The sequence below is a fragment of the Zonotrichia albicollis genome, chromosome 4 (genome assembly GCF_047830755.1).
Source record: "Zonotrichia albicollis isolate bZonAlb1 chromosome 4, bZonAlb1.hap1, whole genome shotgun sequence".
Taxonomy (NCBI): domain Eukaryota; kingdom Metazoa; phylum Chordata; class Aves; order Passeriformes; family Passerellidae; genus Zonotrichia; species Zonotrichia albicollis.
In genome coordinates, this window is record NC_133822.1 from 35,353,762 (window position 1) to 35,369,590 (window position 15,829).

Here is a 15,829-nt window from a genome sequence, read left to right on the forward strand (position 1 = left end):
AACATGTCACTGATTAGATTGGGAAAAAGCTGGTAATTTAAGCCAGTGTCAGTCTGGAAATTATTAATCTAAGGATAGACAGAATCCTTTAGGGAGAGGGAAACTATTCTACCAGGGAGGCTGTAGGAGCATAAAACTCCTTGCAGAGGGTTATTTGAAGTTAGTGTAGCTGGGTGGGGATGGGTGACCCCCCAGATAAGGTGGTCTGTGCATTTGGATCTTCACAACCCACGGTAGAACAGGTCCCACTCAGCCTCCCTTTCCACCAGCAGTTCTCTTCCTGGAACCCTGCTAGCATGGACTGCTTGGAGATTCAGTCCACTTTCGGAAAATATTGAGGGATTTGGGATGAAAACAAGCAAAAAATCCAATTCCAAAAAGTGTCTAAACTCACATGTGTATGCATAAACATAAAAAATGTATGCATCCACATACATATAATATATATGTAGATTGTATATTACTCAGTCATATAAGATTTAATATTAATATGGTTTATTAATGCTGCATATATGCATCTACATCTATATAACATATATTGTACAATCTACATGTGTGTATATATATAAAATATATGTAGATTGTATAATATCCAGGCATATAAAATATAATATTAATTGAGATTTAATTTTTTTGTTTGTTTTATTTTTGTGTTTAGTTTGGTTTTGTTGTTGTTGTTTTGGTTTTGGTTGGTTTTTGTTTTTGTTTTTGTTTTGTTGTTGTTGTTTTTTTTCTTTATTTTTCTTTTTTTAATGCATATTCCTTTCCACCCAAAGATTTATGTTTTCAGATTATTTTATTTACAGGGCACCCCCTCAGCAGTGCAGGGTGGAGTAAGGAAGGTCTGGCTGGAGCAGATAATTGCTCGGCCATCACCGATGGCCCTGGCCCCTATCCAGCGAACAGAAATGGGTGGGCACAAGGGTCACTGCTTCACGGATGTGATAATCCCAGGGGGGGTCTCACAATTCCTCCCCGCGTTCGTCTGCATGCATTCCCTCTGCAGAGGCAGCTTTGCTTTCTCTTGGGGTATATTTTTTTGTATCAGCAAAAACAACCAGGAAGAAAAAAAATGTTTCATTAAAATTAGAACGGAGAATCGACTGCTGAAGCGCTTTATTTTTTAGATTTTTTTGGTTTTGTTTTTAAAGCCTAATTCACCTTAAAGAATCTCAAAAGCAGCCTCAAGGGAAAGATCTGTGAATTTTTGTAATGGAAAGCGGTAGCCTCTAGGGCCCAGAGGATATGCAGGGAGGCATTTTCTCCTGCTGGTGCAGCTGAGAGCGAGCGAGAGAGAGCGAGACCTGGAAATGAAAGTAAAGAGATCAGGAGGCACATGGAGGGAGCTGCAGGGGCAGCCGATCCAGAAGGAGAATGCTGCCTTCTATAATTAAATAGCACTTACTATTATTATTACTTCTAGTAATAATACATTAATAATATCTCTAGTAATACAATACTATTTATCAAGGAAAGTTTATGCCTAGTGTGGGAGGGAAAACCCGAGGAGAGGTGAGTTCTTTATTATTATTTCGGGGGGATTATTTTTGTCTTAAATCAATTCTCTGTGTGTTTATGTATGTAGAAAGGGGTGGACTTGAGTAACAAGAAATTCTGGATGTTGCTTCATTAGAAAGTAAAGGTTTCAGATAGTAGCTGCATAGATGAAAGGTTGTGTAATTGGAAATGTAAAGAAAATGTGGTGAAAAATAATACGGGTGAGATTTTGAAGCTAAACCCTCTTCCGCCAAAAATGTGGGGTTTGCAAAAAAAAAAATATTGTCAAAGATCCTAATCCCACCCCCTGGAAAAAAATGTGGTAGTCTAAAATTGCATAGCTAGGGGGAAAGACCCTGGGTTTACGTGGAAAACTTAGTATTAATCGCGTTTGTGCCTGTTTGTGTTTTGTACGTTCGGGATGTGTATTCTGGTCTGTATTTAGGCTGCAGTTTTCCCCTCTTGTTTGGTCCAAACCCCATGAAACGGCAGAGAAGCCCATTTGGAATTGCTTTTTAGATGGACCTTCCGTGGGGTCCCCTAAAGTTTATAAAATAAGAAGACTGTGCTTTTTTGGGTTTTGTTTTGTTTGTTTTGGTTTTAATTCTTTAATGTTTTAGACAGTTTCCGGGTGGCAGGGGACGTTATGTGTTGGATTTTGGTGGGTTTTTTTCCTCTTAAAGCTGTCTCCCAGACTCTTGGAGACGCGTGATTTTTATCTAAGTGGATGGGGGGTGGGGAAGGAAGAAGAGTATGTTTTGGTTTGTTTTCCTTTTCCCGGGGAAACATGGATGTCTTCTGCCCTGGGAGACCCCTCCTAGCAGGGCTGCAGTGTTGGAGTGCCGGGGTGCCGGCGTTCGGCAGAGTCGCGGGGGTACGAGAGGCGCCGCCGGCCCCTCTCCGCTCCAGCGGCCGAGGTGGCGCCTCTCCCGGCTGCGGCCTCTACGCAAGGCCGGGGACCCGCGGCCTAGTGCGGGCAGCGGGGGGAGGGAGCGAGCCAGGGCTCCCGCGCCATCCGTGTGGGAACCAGCCCCCGGATTTAGTTTTTCAAATGAGGCACAGGAATGCGAGCTGGGTGGGCAGAAACCCAAGAGCAAGTGGCTTAGGGATAGGCAGCATTAGCCCACAGCTCTCTCCTTGCTCTTTGGCTGCGCTGCGGTGGGGGCAGGAGGAAGGGTGGCCTGTGATACATGAAGGTGTTATGTATGGAGTGGTTATGTGTGGAGCTGCTATGGAAGGGTTATGTGTGGAACACAAGGCTGAAGGGGCTGGAAAATGAGGTAATGGGGGTTGATGTGGTCAGTTGAAGCTTTAGCCCCCACTACCATCCCCCTCTCAGGGAAACTTAAGAGTCACAGCTTTTATTGTCACTGGGGGGGTGAGCTGATTGTTGCTACTTTGCTCTGCATTCACTGGGTGCAGTGAATATTGCCGGGTGCAGCTGGTGACACCCCAGCGACCCCAGTGGTGCTGCAAAGCAGGTGTGGCACTAGTGGGGTGCTGGGATGTGAGATGGTGGCCATGGAAGTTCCTTAGGGCGGCAGGTGTGGGGTAGGACACAGGAGTCTGCCCTGGTGGGCACAGCACAGTGGTGGGGAATCCAAGAGCGATTGGTTGAGAGAAGTAGTGAAACCCAGGGAGTGGGACATCGCAGAAGGCAGCTGCAGGAGTGAGCAAGAGCTCAAGCTTGTAGTGGGTTCTGCAGTTTGTCGTTTACTTGATGTGTACCCAGTTAGCTATTGTGCTAACCAAGCCAATATTGTGTGACCACCAAGGTGGCCAAACTTCAGAAACTCCCATGTTTCAGGCCAGTGTATCCTGAAGCCTTTTTCCTGGGCAGCTCCAGTGTCAGCTCTGCAACCTGCAACTTGCATCTGAGTGTGCTTATTTCTGGCTGAAATGTTACAGTCAATGCCTGGAAGTCAATCAAGTGTCAGGTCATTGCCATCTTATAATACAGTATGAAAAACTTTGCCCAAATTCAGCTCTGACAGGGTTATGAATAAGAGCTGTGTCCTTGATAAGATGAATTCAAGTCTTTCCGTTCATCTCGTGTTTCTACCACATACCCATCTAGATATCCACCCAATTTGTGATTCAGTCACCCAGTTCACTGCCTCATGCTTCCTTCTTAAGGCAAGAAAACTGTTTTGCCTGTCTGTAGCATTATATTCCTCTCTGGCAAATGGTTTGTGATTTATTGACAAACTGTGAATAAAGTTCTCTCTTGATGCTGGACCTCTATCCAGGGAGGATAAATGTCTCTGGACTGAAAGGATGAGAGTTTTGTAATGGAGATATAAATACTCGGTATTTGAATTTCGCTGGTGATTTGAGTGGACAAGTCTGGACAGAGAGATTTGGTGGGGGAGAGAAAAGGGATCCTTAGACACAGTGCTTCATCAAATGTTTTCTACTATGTTTCTGAAATTATTTAAAAGCCCATGAAAATAAAAGCTAAACAAGCTTTGCACTTAAAACTAATTATGCAGTAGCTGTGATATAGTGTGCAGCAGAACTGAAGTGTTGCTCATGTGGGTGGCTCACTGTGTGTTGGGTGTAAGAAGTGTTTGCTGGTGTAAGAAGTGCATGGCTTGGTCTGAGTGTTAAATGCAACACGGTGAAGAGACTGGAATGATGGGAGAGACAGAAGTGACTGGATTTGCTGGTGAGGTAGTGGAGGAGGAGGTGTGAGGAGCAAAAAGAGGAGTCTGACTGGCAGCCTCCTGCAGTGGTTGGGACAGGCAGGACAGAGGAAGGATCTGCCACACGTGAAGGAGATTGTTGGTATGGAGTCACATTGAAGGGGAAAGAAAGGTAGTTGTTCCTGAGAGATGTGCAAGAAGTTGGTGGGTAGCAGCACATGGTGAGTGCTTTGAAGGTGCTGCCATGAGGGGATGAGTCTTATGTGCAAAGTCATGACTTAAGCCTGGAGGTGTGACAGACCTGTAGCAGAGAAATCTGGTCACCCACTTGCAGGGAGGGAGGAATGTGGGGCAGTACCAGGGAGCAACAGTCTAGAGTGGAGATCAGGCCTGTGGTTTATGTTTAAAGAAGGCAGTGGAGGGTTTTGGGTTGAAGAACATTCACTCTGAAGATAAGTGTCTAACTGCAGAGCACCAACAGCATGCAGGGCACAGAAGGTTCTCTTTTACCAGGGTTTTATAACAAGGAGCAAACTGTGGCTGTGTATTGTGGAACTTACAGAGATGCAGTAGGCTGGTCAGCCATCCAGGTGAAACAAGGATGGGGATATTCATGCTGGATGCAGTGGCAATAGTGACGAGGAGAGGAAAAAACAGAAAGGGAGCTTCAGGATGCAAGAAGAGTTGGGTAACTCTAGAAAGGAGACATTCTGTAGCCATTCCCAGTAGTCCTTTGGCTGCACTCCAGGTTTGGGTCAGTAACTTTTGAATGCCCTTCTCTCTGGGCAAGCAACAATAATCAGTTCTCACTGTAACACAGACTCACATTGTGCTGTGTAGGATGTTTTAGCAGCGGGATCAGGGTAGCTGTGAGAACAGGTACGGATCTCCTCTCCTTGCAGAGTGTTTTAAAGGCTGAGCTCAGAAACAGAAGTAGACCATGTGTATTGAAAGTTTTTTAAGGTGGTGCTGTGTTTTGTGGATATACACAGTTGTAAAGGTGTGCCTGGCATCTTTGGAATGCAGCCATTGCCTTGGTGGTGACCAGCCAGTGTTCAGCTGCCCTTCTCACAGTCGCCAATAATCTCCCTTTTCATCAGATCTGTGGGCTTCTGCTTCACTTCCCTGACTTACGTTCCCTCCAGCATGACTCAGGGAGCAGCAAGAACAGGGCTGCACCTCCAGGCAAGACAAACGAGTAGCAGCAGAAGGTGATGGCAGTCACCAGCAATGCCCTCACTCACAGGCTACAGTCCCACCACACGTGAACAGTGTAGGCAGAACTAGATGCCAATAGGAGTGGTGCATCAACAGTCCCAAAGAAGATGAGGTGGTGAATCTAGTCCAGGTCCACTCAGTGAGGCCAGTGGTAGGAGATAGTGCCAGAGACAGGACTGGAGACAAGCTGCCTGCAATGAAGGTCTGAGGTTTGTCCCAGAGGTAGACCTGAGGACTAGTTCACCTACAGCATGGCTCAGACAAGGCAGGACCTGGACCTGCGCTGAAATGAAGCTTCTAGACTATGGACAAAGGGCCATAGGTGGGGGTCCAAGGTGAGGCTGTTTGGAATGCTTCAAGACTTTTAGTGTATTTAGCTAGAAATTCTTCCTTCCTCCCTGTGCTCTCCCCATGAGCCTTTGGGAGGGTCCATTTGACTCTTTTGCCTTCTCTTCTCCCCCAAAGTTTCTCTCTTGTCATTTCTTGTGGAGGCCCTTTCCTCACTCTTGTCTCAGATGGCCCTACAGTGATCTGGGGTGGTTCTGTCCTTTCATGTCTTTCACTGCTGCCTTTGTGGAAATGGTTCCTTCTGCTCCTCTTCCGCAAGAAAGCTTGCTCTTTCTTCCTCTGTCTTTGAAAAATTTCACACAGGGAGAAAAACATAAATTAATTATCTCTCTCTTTGTCTACCTCTCAAGCCTGTCTGCCTGTATCTTAGTGATCATATTAACCTCACAATCTCCTTGTTAAATTTCCTTCTTTCTTCCTGATTGCTCATTATCCAGGCTATTTATGAATCAATGCAGGCCTTCTGTTGATGTTGTACTGAAGTGTATCAGCTCTTCTCCATCACTTCTGTTGAAAAGCCTTTGTAGAGATGCTGATCATCCCTCACCTTGGCTATTGGCTTTCCCTTTCTTGCTGCACTGCCCATCCTGTTCCAAGTTCAGCTGCTTAAAGTCTCCTACCTGCTGCTTGAACCAGGTTGCTCCCAAATTTACTGTCTGATGACTTAGAAACTGCAAAATATCACTTTCAAGTTCTTGCTTCCTTCTGCTGCCACTTTCTCTCACTCCAGTCTTTCCTGCTTCCCCCCACTCTTCTTGTTGGTAAAGGGCAGTTCAGTTCTTCATTTTGCATGGCACAGAGCACAACGAGTTAAGGGCTTGCTGGGTTGTCAGAATTGATTCTTATGTACCTTAAAGGCCCCTTCAATCTGTGTCATTGATACTGCAAGATATCTTAGAATGATAGAGATGGTCTTAATGTAGGAGCTGGATGATAACCCTCTCCAAGCTGTTGTAGTGTAGAGGTGGAGAAATTACTTTAATATCTTCTTAGAGGCGGTCCTGGGTTGGGAAGGTACAAGGTCTTCATCTCCATCTCATTTCAGTGTTTCTGTACTTGCTGCCTTTGTCCCCAAGTTCCTGTTCCTCAAATGCTGAGCATTATTTGTGGTCCCAGCTGGTTGATGTGAAATTTGCTGTCATCAGCAGCTCAGTTTTACCACAAAGTGCCATCCTTTCTTGCCTTCATTATTCTTTTCTTGTGCTACAGGCCTGTGTACTTTAGAGAGAGGTCACTGGGGAACCATTCCAAGATTTACTTCCAAACTGCAGAGGATGAAGTGCAGATAACTCTTGAGCCTTCATAAGGGTGCTGCCTACCCCAGTTTAAAGCACTGCAGGTTAGGGCTCTGTTCCCTCTCCAAAGTGTTCCCCAGTCTGTGCCGCTCTTGCCTGCTGATTTTCAGCATGAAATCCCCATTGCATGCATTCAGTGCTGTGCTTTTATGCGGACCACAGCAAAGAATTTCATCTCCCTTTGTGCTGTACCTCCATAAACCTTATGTAGATAAGGTATATTTCATATGCTATGCAGTAAACTAGTTTAAATCTGTCCCAGATAAATAGTGGTCAGAATTGTGTATCATGGGAGGGTCTAAGCACAAATTCCTGAAATGACTGCCAGTGCAGGCAAAGATGGTATTTGGTTTCTTCCCTTTCCTAGAAGGCAGTCATGATAACAGTTGGTTGTTCCCATTGCTTTATTTACTGGCAGCCTAAGCAGAGAGCTCAAATTGAAGTAATTCCTCTTTGCCCCTGCATCCTGTCAGTGGCATGTGAGAAAAAGCAGATACTTGGTAGCAAGCTGCTTGCCGTGCTGTATCTGCAGTGTGGATAAATTATGGGCTTTGCTGTTCAGGGCATCAGGTCTGGAACATTTTGTTAGTAGTAAATTCAGGCACAAACAAAATACTTTGCTGTTTAATTGCCAGCAAGACCTAAAATGACTCACTTTGTGTTGTTTCTTTTTCTTCTTCCTCCACAGCAACCATAATGGAGAGGCAGAAGAGAAAACAAGAAATAGAGAAAGGACTTCAGTTCATTCAGTAAGTGGACAACCTCAGTGTTCCCCGTGGATTTGGAGGTGGTCATCTTTCTGTTGAGGATTGCAGGAATTGAGTTTTTCCTATTCACTGCTTTGGGTTTGCTGCATGGGAAAGAGATACTGTCCTGAGGATTTTGTGATTTTTTTCAGGGTGTTTCTTGTCCTATTAACTTAAAATTCTGTAATTTTAATTTCCTTTGGTTTTGCCCTCCACTGCAGTTCCAGGATTATCTTTACAGTCAGCATAATGCTAATAGTACTTGGATCTTCTACATCATCTTCAGCATGAAGATCTCAAAGTGCTCTCTTAACAAGGCTGTCCCACCTTTGTTAGGAAGGGAGATAGTGTTTCACCTCTGCAGGTGGGGAAACAAGGTACATAACTTGTTAGGCCCCCCATATGGTGCCTATAGGAAAAATAAATAACCTGGGTTCTTTTACAGTTGCCAACCTGCAATGTAGAGTTTCAGATCACTCCTCTATGAATGTCGTGTGGCCTTGTAGAGCTTGAAGTTGCTCATGTAGTAGTTACAAATCCTAGTACTTCCTTATTAGATACAGTAGTATTTCTCCCTCCCATATTTGACTTAGCAGAGGCCTCAAACTCAGGTCCAGGTTCCATGGTGAGTAAGGAAGTAGTAAGATTGTAATCAGGTAGGTTTCAGGGTTTTTTAAGGTCTGCTTTGTGTCCTGCAATTATTCTGCCTGAAATCTGTGCCACTACAATAGGAAACCCCCTAGATCTTCCATGTTACATATTTGTATCCTGTAATATGACCATGATATTTTCATCCCAGTCTGAGACTAAATAGGGCTCATAGCCCGGTTTTGGAGAGGTAACAGTGAGATTTATATTGGTAGCACTTACAAAAATGCACGAGATTCTGGGGAAGAAAATAATTTAGAAATATGAGGTGTAGTTCATGCATCTGGAGCATATCTTGCACTCTGAACCAGGAGCAGTGCCATATGGTGTTTTGTTTTGATGTGAAAGAGGGAGTCCAAATATGTAAGCAGCATGAATATTTCTTACAAAGCCATGACATTTCCTGTAGTTAATTTCAAGGAGTGATTAGGTGAAATCTAAAACGTGTTTATTCTGTAACCAGTAAGATCATGTATGCACTGTGGGTGTGAAAAGCTATGAAAGGTGCTGAGGATTCCTCTAGGGCCTATTGATTTGTTCTTGAGGACCAAGCCTGGATGAATTGGGTAGTCCAATTTGAAGAACAGAACATTTCTCTTAAGTCTCAGCACTGTTGTATTGTAGGTGTTATCCTCACAAGCTCTGCCAGTGTTTGTGGTTCAGCCTTGGCCAAGAAAGTCTGGAGGCTCAGAACTGGACTCCTGAACCTGCACTGTTTTCTCCCCTCCTTTTGTGGGGTAGTCCTAAAGGCATGTGGCTAAGTTAAGGCAGAGAAAAGTGATTGCATTTATCTCTGTGTGTGTCTCTGGTCTCACAAAGAATTTGAAGAGGTCTTGGAGTGCCACTCTGGTGCCTCTCATTAGAGCCAGATGCACATAAAATACACTTGTATTCTTCATGGCAGTCTCTCATAGGACTTTATTAAAGATGGGTTTTTTAGGTGACTGTCAGAAGGCACATTACAGAGGATCATGTATGCACAGAAAATAAATGAAAATAAGACTCCTCTAGTCTCAAGTCCCTCTTAGATGTGACCATCGCTTGACACCACTGCGAGTGTCACTGAGCATAATGCTCCCTAACTATGTTCTCTTTGCCTCAGCTGCCTTTGCAGTTCAGTGACTTACTGAGATCACCAGCACAGGACTAGAAAAAGGATCTCTTCATCAGACAAAAGCCCTTGTTTGCATAGATGCCTGTTTTATGAGTATTTTCTCTTCTTTTTCTTCAGGTCCACATTACCCCTAAGCCAAGAAGATTATGAGGTAATGGAGATTTTGTTTGTTGAAGCTGGGACCCCTCTGGTTAGCAAGATTTGTTCTGTTGCACAGCCATTAGTTTCCATGCCAAAAGTGAAGAATGTGGGATGCTCTGTCACAATTTACCTGTGACTTAAAGTTTTAAGGTTCTGATGATGACAACTTTCAGGGAAAGGAGAAGACACTGAAGTGCTCAAGAAGAATGTGAATTTGACTGGATTATTCTCCTCTACCAAAAACCCTAATGTTTTACAGGAGGGTAGGGATGAAGGAGTATCTTAGTGGGCAAGCAGTTTGATACAGAAAGGAATGGGAAATTGGGAAGCCTGTCCTGTCTCTGAATATCCATTTGAGTCTTATTTGTTCTCTCCCTGCTGCCCAGGCCTTTTTGCAGAAGCTGGTGAGAAACTTGTTTGCAGAGGGCAATGATTTGTTCCGAGAGAAGGATTTCAAGCTTTCCCTGGTCCAGTACGTGGAAGGGCTGAATGTGGCAGATTATGCAGCCTCTGATGAGGTGACCATCCCAAAGGAACTCGTTTGCAAGCTCCATGTCAACCGAGCTGCCTGCTACTTTGCCATGGTGAGTGCTTTTCCAGGTCATCCCCAGGAGCCAGGGTTGCAGTGCTGTGCAGTTGGAAAAGATGTCATGAGATATTTCAGCTGGTTTTGTCCACTCCCTGTTCAAACACTGGAGGAGACAACAACACACTGAAAAGTCTGCATTCTCCTCACAATTGCACTATGTCTTGCAAGACCAGAGGAAGGATGTGAGGAGAGGGGGCCAGGCCTAAGGTTCTAAGAACAGTGCAGTTCTGCTCTTCAGTGGTGAGGAGTTAGAACTGTCCAGTGTCTTCCAGTGTTGAATAAGTATTTTTCTGGAATACTGTTTATTGTTCTGGAGGCTCTTGCCTCCTCCATTGAGACGCTGGAAGACAGTAGGAAGGCTTTGGGTCTTGAAGGAACTTGTGCAGCACACACATGGAAAGGGATTCTGAAATACCCAGGCTTTGAAAGGCTGCATGCTTCCATTTTACTCAGGCATGTAACAGCTTTTCTTCGTGGCACAACCGCAGAACTGGCCTGTCCTGTTTGTAAGGACACTGAGTCCCTTGAAAATTAGCAAGCAGTCACATAATTAAAGACTTTCAAGTGTAACATGCTCAGGATAGAGGGGGAGACAAGATAAGGTTGCTCAAGCAACCTTAGTTCTGTCATTCCTTGACTTTGAAGTGTTTTGAGTTTTGCAAGATTTAACAAAAATGTTCTGTTAATGTAGGTGTGTTTGCACACTGGTCTGTGCATGAGGTAACATATGTACTTCCACCTGCTGCTTGTATTCCTGTTTTCTGCTGAGAGATAGAACATTTGCATTCACAGAGAAGGACAAGTTAGCCTGCTGTGCCTCAGCTGACTGCAGGTGGTCTGTTCCATGCAGGGGTTGTATGAGAAGGCGCTGGAAGACAGCGAGAAGGCTTTGAGTCTCGACAAGGAGAACATCCGAGCGCTATTCCGGAAAGCCCGTTCCTTAAATGAACTTGGAAGACACAAAGAAGCGTATGAGTGCAACAGCCGATGCTTGCTGTCCCTCCCACATGTAAGTTTTTGACATACAACTCATCCAGGGTTTTGTGGCTCACAATCTTTGTCTCCTCAACATGCTTAGTGTGAGGCAAGAGGATAGTGGAAGAGAAATTTTGTCTGTTCCCAAGAACATGCTTATGCCCAGAAATTCTGTCTCTCTGACTCAAAGTTGTTTGTCCTCACATGTTTCTTCAGGCCTAGTTACCTCTTACAGATAGTGCCAGCCAGGGACACCAGGTAGTGATAGCAGGTTCAAGGTCTGTTTGTGAAGAACAAACCCCTACTCTAGCAAAAGGTGAACTAAAGCCATGAGAATGTTTTAATTGGCTGTTTTTTTATCTCTAATAAAAGAGGATAAATTGGAACTGGAGCTCTGAAAGGAAAACTTGTATGGTTTTCCTGTGTTAGATATAAATGTCTCACATTTCACTTACTGATTACTAAGGCAAAGTGATCAAGCTTTTTATTTCTTGAGGAACATGCAAAGGTGTCGTTGACATCACATGGCACAGTTATTTTTGTGTTCAGGGGTGTGTGAATTTTTGCATGCGGAGAGGACTGTCTGCATACACCAGGAGGTAAATATTTTCCTGATAGTGTTTTTGAGCATCCTCTTAGGCCAGATATTGATCTGGAAAGCAAACTGTGATTACATGGATTCAAGTGAGCACTTTGCTGATGTTGGTTCTGATCCATCACAGTAATGTTGTTAGAAGAAAAATGCTTCCACCTCAGCAGGAGAAGTTAATTTTCCTTTATTATTAGTGGTATAGAAGCAATCTTTGAAAGCCTTCTTAGCAGTTAGTTATTCCTTTTGTGCTTGTAAATTCTAGCTTCTTTACTTGGGCAGAACAGGGTGACCAAACCATGTTAAAGATATCATTTTTGGGGAGTCCCAAGGAACTGTTTTATAAACAAACCCTTGATTAACAAAAGCATCTAGTGTAGGTGTTCTTGGAAAGCTATATTTTACATTGCAGTTGAGCCATTTAATTTATATTTTAACTATATAGTTATGTTTACATAGCTGCCATTATTATCATTGCTTTATCAAACTTCTCTGTGTCAGGAAAGTTCAGCCTAAAAATTTCCATATTGAGTGATCTGTGTTTCCTATTCTAAACAATTCAGCCTTGTAAATTAACAAACATAAATTAACATTGTCTTGTTACTTGCTTAACAGAAATCATAAGCCTTCTCTGCATCAAAAGCAATTAATGCTATCCATCATTTCACTCCTGTTTCCATTACCCTCTGGAGCACATGGGTACTTCCATCTTCGCATTGCTGTAATTGCTGAGAACTTTGTTGTGTTCAGAATAGAGCCTGTCTTAGAACTTCTGATGATAAAGGATGTGCCACTCATTTGGCTGTCTGTCAGAGTTAACTTATTTCTGGGTGCAGACACTCAATGCTGCTAGTTTGCAGAAGTTCTCAGTTTGGTGAAGTTAATACTTCTCTGTGGTACACTTGTGTTTGGTATGGCATGAGGTGTTTTAGAAGAAGAAATAGACAAGCTAGATTTTGTTTTCACCAAGTTCAGTGAAGATAGTGCCAAGTCTAATGTTGAAGGTGTGGGGGAACACAATCAAAAAATGGCACTCCAGATTGAAGGGAAAAGTTACTGATATGGTGGGCTGGAAGAACCAGAGGCTTCTCAGCTCTTGAAAGTGAAAGGACTCAACCTGCAAGGAGAAGGAGATTGGAAAGACCAGCATGGCAAGTAGAGAGAAGAGGGCAAGCTTCAAGGTTGGATATGAGGGGGGAAATTCTGGGACGTTAAGGTGAGCTATCACAACAGGTTGGGCAGATAGATACCTTTTTTCTTCTTTGAAAAAACTGTTGAAGTACTCTGATATTTTTGCAAACAGGGAGAGAGAGGAAAACAGAAGGAAACAGTTGCTGGTGATATATAAGTGTAGAAGACTGTGGCAGGTTGTTAGTCTGGGCAGGAAGCCCATGGTGGTGTGTGAGTGGGCATGGACACTGGGCAGGGAGGATGGTAAAATGCTACACAACAGAGAAAGCTCAAGATCTGCTTGACTAAGCTGAGGCAGTTTAGCTGGAGCTGGAGACAGTCAAAATGCCTTCTAGCTAGTAGGTTGAAAACTGAGACTTGGTTTCAGCTTTAAAAACAAACAAGCAAAACAAGCTAGTGGGTACTGTCTGCATATCAAAACTGATGATTAACTCTGCAGCTAGCAGAGAGGGAAGACATGCAGGCTCCTTTCCAGGCATGGAGACCTTGTGGAAGCTGTATCAGCTGCCAGCCTTGGCAGCTCCTTCCGCCAACTTGCCCGCAGGACTCCTGAACCCTGTCTTCACAGAGTGGGTGCTTTGTTGGAAGCAGGTACTTGATTCTGATTTTCTGCAGCATTGAATGAGTGTAGGGCAAAACTCCTGGTGCAACTGCAGCATCTTGGCAGGACTAAATGACAAGAATGCTGAAGTCTGTCTGGACTCTCTGAGGCTGTTCTGGAAATTATCTATCTGCTGCTGTCTGAAGTTGAGGCTTGGTGCAGCCCAATGTGCATAACTGCATTCCTCTTTATTTTTTGTTCTGTGTGACAAAAAGGCAAAACTGAAAGTGTCCCATCAATTGTTTTGCCCCCAGGATGAAAGTGTCACACAACTGGGGCAGGAGCTTGCTCAGAAGCTGGGACTGAGGGTTCGAAAAGCATACAAAAGACCTCAGGTATGACTTCTTTTGTCTTAAAGGCTATTCTTTGCTTGTACAAATTTTACTTTTGCAGAAGTGGTAGGTGCTGCTGTGCAGTTGCAGACATGTGTACACAACCCTGCAAGCTCTAGCAGGCTGCTGGCAACCCTCCTTGTCCTGACCCTCTGACTCACTTTGCCTTGATCCATTTCTAACCCCAGTGCTGCTCTGTGTCTACTGCCAGGATGTTTTCTGAGTCCCCAGCTGGTGCTGCAGGAGAAACTTCCAACACAGCAGATGCCTGCTGTGTTTTTGCAGGAGAGGAACGTGTGACCTGATTCCAAAGCAGGTTTTGCATCACAATCCTCTCCCTGTTATGAGATGAGAAGGATGGGATCCTCTGCTTTGGAGGCATGGCTGGTTTTGTAGTGCATTGGATCATGAAGGGTTCCTGCCCCTTTTCTAGGCGTACACTTCTTTGTGGTGGGGGAAAGGCTTGGCTTTGGGAGAGCACGGGTACACACCTGGTTAGAAGCTAATTGACCCCAGTGACTGGATATGGTACTTTACAAGGAGGTGCTGTAGGTGTTCAAATGTGTACCCTGGGATGGAGCTAGAGGGCGTTAGGCCGCTGCCAGGGATAAAGCTGCTCTCCCATAAGCTGCCTTGGTCACAGACTTTGCTCTCAGGAGCAGAGAACATGAGCTATAGTGGAGGCTGATGTTTGTGTTTGCATCCTCGGCCCCAAGCACGGCAGTGTTAAACAAACAGCGTGTTCCATCTGCAGAGGGGCACCTCTGTAGCATGAGGTGGAATGATTGGTGGGAATCTGGTTTGCAGAGAGCTTTTAGGGTAAATCTGGCTGTAACATGTTAATCATCTCCCCAACAAATCTATGCAAAGCCTATGCTAAGAAAACTCCTTGATCTCATACCAGCTTTCCACACTCCAAAATGTTTCTGTCTCAAAGAAAGGGAAGTTTATGTGGAAATACTTCTATACTTTTTGTAGCTGTTCACTGTATTGGCCTTGCCACCTTTTTTGCCACTGTCATGTTACTTAGCTGAGACGGGCTTAAACCACCTGTATGTTAGAAATTTAAAAATTAAACACTCTAGAATGCATTTTATTATTTGAAATTCTGTGATTGGTATTTTATTAACACTTTTGATCTTTTGTGTTGAGTTCCAGCTTTCACTCCAGCGTGGGTAATGTCTTCCCAAAGTAATAATTTCTTAACAAAACGCAAACCCATCTGTTTCTCAAGGAAGTTTTTTGCCTCCTGGATGTGGGTTGGATGTTCTGAGGTGTACAGAACAATTAAATGTCCCTTTTCAGTGTTGACAAACGTGCACTCTTGTGTCACAGTGGAGTAACCTTTCGGGGTGACTTTTATTTTTGGGCAGTGCTTGGAAGGAAATCATATTGTAACCCAGCTTTACCTGGTTCATGAGCATTCACAGGCTGAATTCTGCTCTAAGACCTCTCTCTTCCTTGCAGCAGGAGTTGGAAACATTCTCACTACTCAGTAATGGCACTTCAATCAATTCATCAAACCAGGTAGAGTTTGCATCCTGTGGTTGTTACTGTTTATGGATTGTGCTACTAGAATGCTTTAAAGTTTTATTTACATGCAAATTTATAACTGTCTTTTAAGTTTGAACTGTTTTAATTAGTGTTTTCTGCTCTTAAGGGTTATTTCCAAGAAATTAATTTCTTTGAAAACGTTTCTGCGGACATAATTTTTATGTTGGTAATTAGATCACCAATGATGGTTATTTTTCTTAGTTATTGTGGATGTTTGCTATCTCTTGCATTTTAAATAATTTTTTGTTTTCAAGTTTCGAATGTCTAACAGCAATGCTAAGTAAAAGTCAGAAAGTGCAACTGCTGAAGAAACATACAGAATTAAATCCTGTGATGTACTGAGTGA

The 15,829-nt window shown here is 43.8% G+C and overlaps 1 protein-coding gene across 7 annotated transcripts in view; it reads left to right on the forward strand.

Annotated features, from left to right (window-relative positions):
• Window positions 1-959: 959 nt before the first annotated feature.
• The window catches only part of ZC3H7B (zinc finger CCCH-type containing 7B), a 47,525-nt gene continuing 32,655 nt past the window's right edge, over window positions 960-15,829 (forward strand). For 2 of the 7 annotated variants that reach the window (XM_014268235.3, XM_014268237.3), the window contains exons 1-7: window positions 960-1,512; window positions 7,692-7,752; window positions 9,629-9,662; window positions 10,039-10,236; window positions 11,092-11,250; window positions 13,852-13,932; window positions 15,397-15,456. In XM_014268235.3, the coding sequence (XP_014123710.1) occupies window positions 7,700-7,752; window positions 9,629-9,662; window positions 10,039-10,236; window positions 11,092-11,250; window positions 13,852-13,932; window positions 15,397-15,456 (585 nt within the window). In that variant the 5' untranslated portion in view covers window positions 960-1,512; window positions 7,692-7,699. Of the gene's footprint in view, window positions 1,513-7,554; window positions 7,574-7,691; window positions 7,753-9,628; window positions 9,663-10,038; window positions 10,237-11,091; window positions 11,251-13,851; window positions 13,933-15,396; window positions 15,457-15,829 lie in introns of those variants that run through there. The other 5 variants (XM_014268236.3, XM_026794516.2, XM_005488668.4 and 2 more) reach the window with 3 other exon arrangements.